This window comes from Lates calcarifer, unplaced genomic scaffold, assembly GCF_001640805.2.
Source record: "Lates calcarifer isolate ASB-BC8 unplaced genomic scaffold, TLL_Latcal_v3 _unitig_184_quiver_1174, whole genome shotgun sequence".
Classification (NCBI taxonomy): domain Eukaryota; kingdom Metazoa; phylum Chordata; class Actinopteri; family Centropomidae; genus Lates; species Lates calcarifer.
Window position 1 is genome coordinate 26,811 of NW_026115800.1, and position 7,444 is coordinate 34,254.

Below are 7,444 nucleotides of genomic sequence, written 5' to 3' on the forward strand. Positions count from 1 at the left end.
TGTATCCGTAACTACCAGGGGTGGTCCTAACCTGAACGCGGCATAACCTCGTGTTGAATTGTGGGAAAGCGTGCCCCTAACAATCATGGCTGACGCGTTTGGAGACAGTCTGTTTAGCGTGTTTGATGATGAGCAACAAACGGCCACGAGCAAAAAGATACCTGCCTCTGTGGCTCCAGAAACAGGGTAAAGTTTTGAGTTTTTGCGTGGTGATGTTTGATGTCTGTAACCAGGAGGTCTGATAGTACAGGGAGCTTGAACGAAGCATCATGTGCGCTCGTGACAGCAGAGACGTTGTAAGGGGCAGTGAAACAGTGTAGTTAGTTAGCTTTGTTAAATTGTTAGAGATATGTGAGATACATTGTCTGTTTGTGCTGCAAAATGTCAATTCGCAGCGTTTTTTATTTGTTTCTGTCGTGTTATACTAAATAACGTTTTGCCCCGTTTCCGTACCGTGGTGTAGAAGGTCTGTATTTAAAATCCTACTTAGCTAATGGCCCCTAAAAGTACCAAAAGTAAAGTTGTCCTTTCACAGAAAAATGGTGTATCAATACAACGATTTGATTAATCAATCAGTTAAACCACCCTAAATTAACTGGCAGCTATACAGATAATTGATATATCAAGCAAAAATGTAAACATTTACTGGCTCCAGCTTATCATGTGTGACTATTTATTGCTTATCTTTATAATAAATTAAGGTAAAGTGATTATAATTGGGTTTTGGACTGTTGGTTGGACAAAACAAGCTGTCAGACAATTGTAGTGGAGTAAGTAAGTTCAATAAATCATAAATCCCCCTGAAATGTTGTGGGGTAGAAGTATGAAATAACAGCAGATGGAAATGTAATTCATGTGAGGTACGTTTAAATGCACTTAGTTAGTTCCTACTGCTGTTGCTGTGAGACTCAAGTTAGCAATGTCTAGTTAAATGTTGCTTAAACATTCCTGTGTAACTTTTGTGTGGACTGGCTCATCTAACAAGATTTTACATGTTTTTCTCTTTTCCAGGAAAACTGTAGGTAAAAATGGCACAGACAAGGATGCTGGTCCATCTTCCAAGCTCAAGAGGGAGGCAGACAGTGATGGAGGAGAGGAGGTGGTGTTTGGGAAGAAACCTCGACATGAGACCATCACTGCTAATGACCTGAAGTGAGTTAAAAGCTAAATACCATAGGCTGGTGCAAGTAGCTCAAGTGCTGTTATAATCTCTGTCTATTGATGCTCATTCAAGTTACCAGTTTATTGTGTAGACCAGTTACTGACTAACTAATCAGCAGTGAAGAGCAGTAAGTGCATTTTCTCAGTCACTGTGTTGGATTTTTGTACTTTTTAATAATTTTAGCTAGGTGTATCTAATAAACTGACAACTGAGTACAGACCTCAACTTTGATATGTCTGTTTTCAAGAACAAATTATAACATGAATTGTGATTAATAATGATAACAGTGAGTGTTGTCAGGTGAGTTATTGGCTTGAGATGCTGCAGAATGTGTTATAAAGTTGCTGTCTAGGTAACACGTCTTTTGTTTACCTCAGTCTTGCAGAGTTTATGCCCCAGGTGAAGGTGGAGCAAGTTGAAACTGTGGAAGGATGTTCACATGAGGTAAAGGAAGCAAAGGAACTGTATTTCTCTAATGCATTTGTTACAGTGTTATTTGCTAAACATATGGTCTCTCCTCGACAGGTTGCTCTGCCTGCCAGTGATGAATATAAACCACTGAAACCTCGAGTGGGAAAAGCAGCCAAGGTATATTGAGTGTTTAACTTGAGTCCTCTACTTGTAGGATTGACTTAGTGTGTTCCTAATGTCTTAATACAAAATCCGGTAATGTGTAGTTGTTTTGCTGAAATATTCAGTATAAAGGCTAAAAAAGTTGTTAATTTTTTAAACGTAGCCTCAGGGACGTTATGATTAAGTCTTAATAGCAGGACATTGTTTCTAAAAGGACAATACTTGTGTATTGTGATCATATTTAACATATATTTACACTGTCATTGTCACTGTCAGTGCACTTGGATTCTTCTTACATTTGTTCTGATATTGCTTGTCTTGTAGGAGTACCCTTTTGTTCTTGACCCGTTCCAGCGTGAAGCCATCTTATGTATCGACAACAATGAATCTGTTCTTGTGTCTGCCCACACCTCTGCTGGCAAGACCGTCTGTGCTGAGTGAGTATTCTCATCAAACTATTTTTAGGAATAGCTGTTTTTATTGTGTTAGAAATGAATAGGTTAGAATATCTTACTTTAATCTTATACACATTGGAGGGTGCAAAGCCTTCAGTTAATAGCTTGTTTTTACCAAGGACAGTGTACTCTACTGAAAAAACATATGCAATAAATGAGTAAATGTAATTTTTAATACCCTCTGTTACCAGCAGTAGTGGATGCACTGCCATTATTTATGTGTTGTGCGATGTTAATGTGACACATGACATTAACTCTGAGTTAATAAAACTCCCTCAGGCCCAAAAAATGCATGATCAAGCTAAAACTGACTTCACAGAGCTTCAGAAAAGTTTATATGTTTTATATGAATGTGTTACTTGAAAGTCCTGCTAGTCGGTAAATTGAAACATTTTCCCCACGTAGGACTTTGTATTTACAGAAAATAAGTATTGTCGTGAAGGCCACATCAGATTCCATTTAAAGCGAGTCGTAAACAGCAGCGAATGTTACTTTATTAAGAGCACTTGATTCGGTCAGCAGTTGTGTTCAGCTGTTTTTGATTTCCTTTCTTCCAAGTAAGTTTCTTCTAAGTAAGAATAGCGCTTTTATAGAACTCGAGGTACTTAAGTGTAAAAATGAAAGCACCTTTTTTGGAAGCAAAAGCTGAAATCCAGTTTTACATCCTTAAGGTGATGCAATGGTTGAACTATTTATCTTACTTACTTTCACTTTCTTTTGATATGTCACCCTTTCACCCTGATGTGTGATTGAACCTGGTTTACTCTGATCTCCTCCTCCTCGTAGATATGCCATTGCTCTGGCCCTCAGAGAGAAGCAGAGAGTGATCTTCACCAGCCCCATCAAGGCTCTTTCCAACCAGAAATACAGAGAGATGTATGAGGAGTTTCAGGACGTGGGCCTGATGACTGGTGACGTCACCATTAACCCCACCGCCTCCTGCCTCGTCATGACAACAGAGGTGGGAAACAGTTATGTTTGAAAGACCATTGGATTTGTCAGAAAGATACTTTTATCAGGTGGTCTTGGTTGGTTGGTTGGTTGGTTGGTTTGACACGACAAACTTTTTCTCCCAGATCCTGAGGAGCATGCTGTACCGAGGCTCTGAGATCATGAGGGAGGTGGCGTGGGTCATCTTTGATGAGATCCATTACATGAGAGATGCAGGTGTGTACATAATACAAAAAGCACACACTATTGATCATCTCACCCTGCATAGTAAAGTTGCTTTCTGTGTGTTTCAAAAACCTGAGAGACTTGTATCTTTACTTGACCTAACCTTTCAGAGCGTGGCGTGGTGTGGGAGGAGACCATCATTCTTCTTCCTGACAACGTGCATTATGTCTTCCTGTCAGCCACCATCCCCAATGCCAGACAATTTGCTGAGTGGATTTGTTACCTACATAAGCAGGTGAGACGGTGCAAATATTGAACAGAGCGTTAAGCATACACTCTTGTGGTCTCTTCTCAGGTGGAGTAGCACCTTTACAATCAAATGCCATTTCAGACTGAGAGTCGCATGGGGGCAGAGAAAGAGATATGAGGCAGTTAGCTGCAAGCTAGTTACTATAGTGTGTTGCGTTTAACTGGCCCACCCATCAGAATGATCACAATTTCTCTGAGACATGACTCGGTTAAATCTGAACACAGATGTATTACACACATTTTTTATTTTCAGTGTTATTTGCAGTTTTTCAGAATAACATTATGGCCTATGTCCATTATGATAATGTCCATAAATATACATTCAAATCACAGCTGCTCCTTAGAGCCCCAGAATTTGCTTTTAAGTTTGTTTGGTATGAAAAAAAATTCAGTGATAGCTGTCGATACATCCATGGACACACTGCAGACATGAACTGCTAATAGCTAATTTGAAATACTGTACTTTTAATGGTGCCACCTTGCCAAAATGTAAACAATAATGTTAAAGAAAATTGTTGGCTTGCCGAAAACAGTCTAGCACAGTAGACTTGGAATTAACACATTTGTTCTCCTGAATGCAAATGAAAACTCTTTTTTTTAGTATTCTTTGACAAGCTGTATTGACGCACTGCATATTATAATGATACACATTAAGTTAGTTTGACCCCCCTCCCATATTAAAAGTGAGGAGGCAACAGTTGTCTGTCCGTCTGTATAAAGAGATCGTGGTTTCATTTGATTGTGTTTTTCTGTTTTTCCACTATTAACAAAGCGTTTGTGTCTCCTGTAGCCATGCCATGTGGTGTACACAGACTACCGTCCCACTCCACTGCAACACTACATCTTTCCAGCAGGGGGCGATGGTCTCCACCTGGTGGTTGACGAGAATGTAAGAACATCCACAGACTGCACTTACTGTAGTTATGAGGGAGTGCTGTCTAATTAGTGATAAATGATACTTACAGAAGTCAGACTAGATGTGTCTGGTTTCATGTTAGGCCAAGATGACTGTTTCTTTGTTTCTTAATTTTGGATACATCCTTTGGGACCACTCTCTGTGCGATGGGTCTCTTCTAATACCTGTGTGTTCATGATTCTCTTCAGGGCGACTTCAGAGAGGACAATTTCAACACAGCTATGCAGGTGCTGAGAGATGCAGGGGATTCTGGGAGCAGCAGTGGAGGCGGCAAGTGGGACCCGAGGGGACGTAAAGGAGGCGGCACTAAAGGTGTGTGTGTGTGTGTGTGTGTGTGTGTGTGTGTGTGTGTGTGTGTGTGTGTTTGTCAGTTTTCAAGGTCAAAATCTGTAAATGTCTTAAGTTGATTATTTTACATCAGTATTTATGTTTGTGTACTTTTCTCAGGTCCATCCAGTGTGTTCAAGATAGTGAAGATGATCATGGAGAGGAACTTCCAGCCTGTCATCATTTTCAGCTTCAGCAAGAAAGAGTGTGAGGCGTACGCTCTGCAGGTGGCCAAACTGGACTTCAACAGAGGTATGAATGCTTTATGATACAGCATATGGCTTTATCACAACTTCTAAGTGTAAGAGTGTGTGTGTTTGTTGCAGGTTACTTTTAGAGGATAAATTTCAGACTAAAGAGCAGTTAACAGGGGGCAGCTTGTCCAACTGGGGACAAAAGCTGTGTCCCCAGTTGAGAAAAAGCATTTTGTGTTAGGGTTAGGGGGTTAGGTAAGTAGCGGTTATGGTTGAGGTAGACAGAATGCAACTCTTGTAATGACCCTAGAGGTGACTGAGATCAACATGTGTGTGATTGTGTGTGTAATTATTTTCTCTGCAAATCTCAAGCAGCTCAAGCATGACTCCTATTAGATGCATGTAGTAATACTCCTATACACAATAGTCTTGAGGGTTTTGCATAGTAATGCATTGTAAAAGGTTTACATCAGGCCCTTGAACCAGTAGATTAATGGCAGGTGATGTGTTCTTGGCAGGAGATCACTTCACTTTCATATTTTTTTTATTTTTTTTTACCAAGCAAAATGAGGTCAAACTGTGTGTCAAGCAGATTCGGCATGGTGTACATCAGCGCTTTCTGTGTTTACAAAGCATAAATTCTGGTGATCTGACTGATAAGGATATAACATTTTCCAGATTTAATAAGCCAGAGTTGCTGGCCTCTTTGACTCATAGCCCACTTATTGTATGCTTCACAATCTAATGATTTTTTTCCCCTCTGGCACATCTTATTCCAGCAATTTAAAAATCCTTGTTGCTCATTCAACCAGCAGTAAACGCTTAAATGTCAGCTTGACATGATGAATCTCTTTTTAGCTGGAGTTAGCTTTATTTTCATTGCATTTGTCACTTATCAGGTATTAAGTCACACTATCAGCACATCAAACAATGTGCATAGTTTTGGTTAAATTTAGAGATGTTAAGCAGATTGTCTCTGCACACTGAAATGCCAAACCAAATACATTTTTTGTGACAAATTGTTGAGACATTTGGGGAGGGAGTTGAAATTAGGCAAGTGAAACCACTCACCAAAATACGAAATAGTTGGCGAGCAGAGGCGAATGAATCCTCCCTACTGAGCGAGTGCCATGAATATGGCTTATTGTGCGTGCACAGCTGGTCCCGCTGTTTGGTCCAGTGAATAAGTGATGTTGCTTCATGAGGACAAATCTCTGCACTATGGGAGATAATCCAGCAGTTGATGGAGTTTGGCTCCTGTCCACCTGCTTCGGGCTTTTTCAGTGAAATAAAACATGCTTATGAGGTTGTACGTGGGGAAACATTTTCCTCCCTCATCTTGGTTTGTTTGCCCTGCATCATGACATTCTTATAAATGAGGTGGTTTGTTTTAATGCTGAGCTCTTCCAACACTGAAGACCTTCTCTGCTGTCAACGCTGCCAATTTTTTACATCAATATTGCAAAAAACAAATGGAAAAAACTCTGCCAAAGATAATTTCTCATTTCCAGCAGTTTCATGTGATTTGAGAATCTTCTTAAACCAACTAACTTCCTTAGAAAATGAGGCAGATTGTGTCCAGTAATAGCAGTCAAATAATTTCATTTGATTGCAGAAAATCTCACTTGATTGAGGCAGAGTTTTGATATAAGATAATGTGATTTGTGAGGGAGTCAAATTATTCCATTAACATTTTATAGTAGTTTAAAGAGGCTTTCATGATAGAATGTGATTGATTGGTTTTTTTTATAGCTACAGAAAATTGTATCACAACTTCTGATGAAATAATTAGTTGGAATGACCCATGGTACAAAGTTGACCATATGCAGTTTTTAAAAATGCATGAGTTTCAATCGTGAATCTTTTCTCTCTCTTTGTGTCTGTCATTTAGAAACTCATAGGAGCCACTTCTCTAAACCAAACAATTGAGAGGCCAGATTGTTTAACCAGCGTACACTGTATGTAGGCAGGTTGTTGGTGTTATGGAGTTCCTATGTTTATGTGTGTAGGTGGGTTATGATGAGGAGAGGAGCCACGTGGCTCTCTGTCCACCCCCCCCCCCACCCCCTCTGAACCTCTACCTTTTCTACTTGTGCTTTCCTCCTTCCATTGTCATTTTTTTCTCTGTTTCTCCTTTTGTGAATTCTAAAAGAGTCCCCCCCTCTCTCCTTCCCTCCCTGTTGTGTGCTGTGACACATAGTTTCTGGCAGTGTTTGTGGAATGGCAGAGCCGTGTTGGAGTCAGGGACCAACTGGTGCCGAAACACAACCGACTGACCGAGTGCAGAACTGCCGTGACAAGCAGGCAAATAATAGACGAAGTGGCTGGCTTATGTAGGACTAACAGGAGGAAGTAGACCCAGGTTTTTGCCACCAGTTGTAGAGCTTGAGGT

General features: G+C 40.2%; 1 protein-coding gene across 1 annotated transcript; it reads left to right on the forward strand.

The window, feature by feature from the left end:
* The first annotated feature begins 39 nt into the window (after nt 1–39).
* On the forward strand, nt 40–5,142 carry LOC108890995 (exosome RNA helicase MTR4). Its single transcript, XM_018688099.2, has 11 exons — nt 40–186; nt 1,012–1,152; nt 1,540–1,606; nt 1,688–1,750; nt 2,060–2,172; nt 2,977–3,151; nt 3,267–3,357; nt 3,477–3,601; nt 4,406–4,504; nt 4,720–4,843; nt 4,979–5,142. The coding sequence occupies exons 1-11, from the start codon at nt 86–88 to the stop codon at nt 5,125–5,127; spliced, it is 1,248 nt and encodes a 415-aa protein (XP_018543615.1). The 5' UTR covers nt 40–85; the 3' UTR covers nt 5,128–5,142.
* The last annotated feature ends 2,302 nt before the right edge of the window (nt 5,143–7,444 follow it).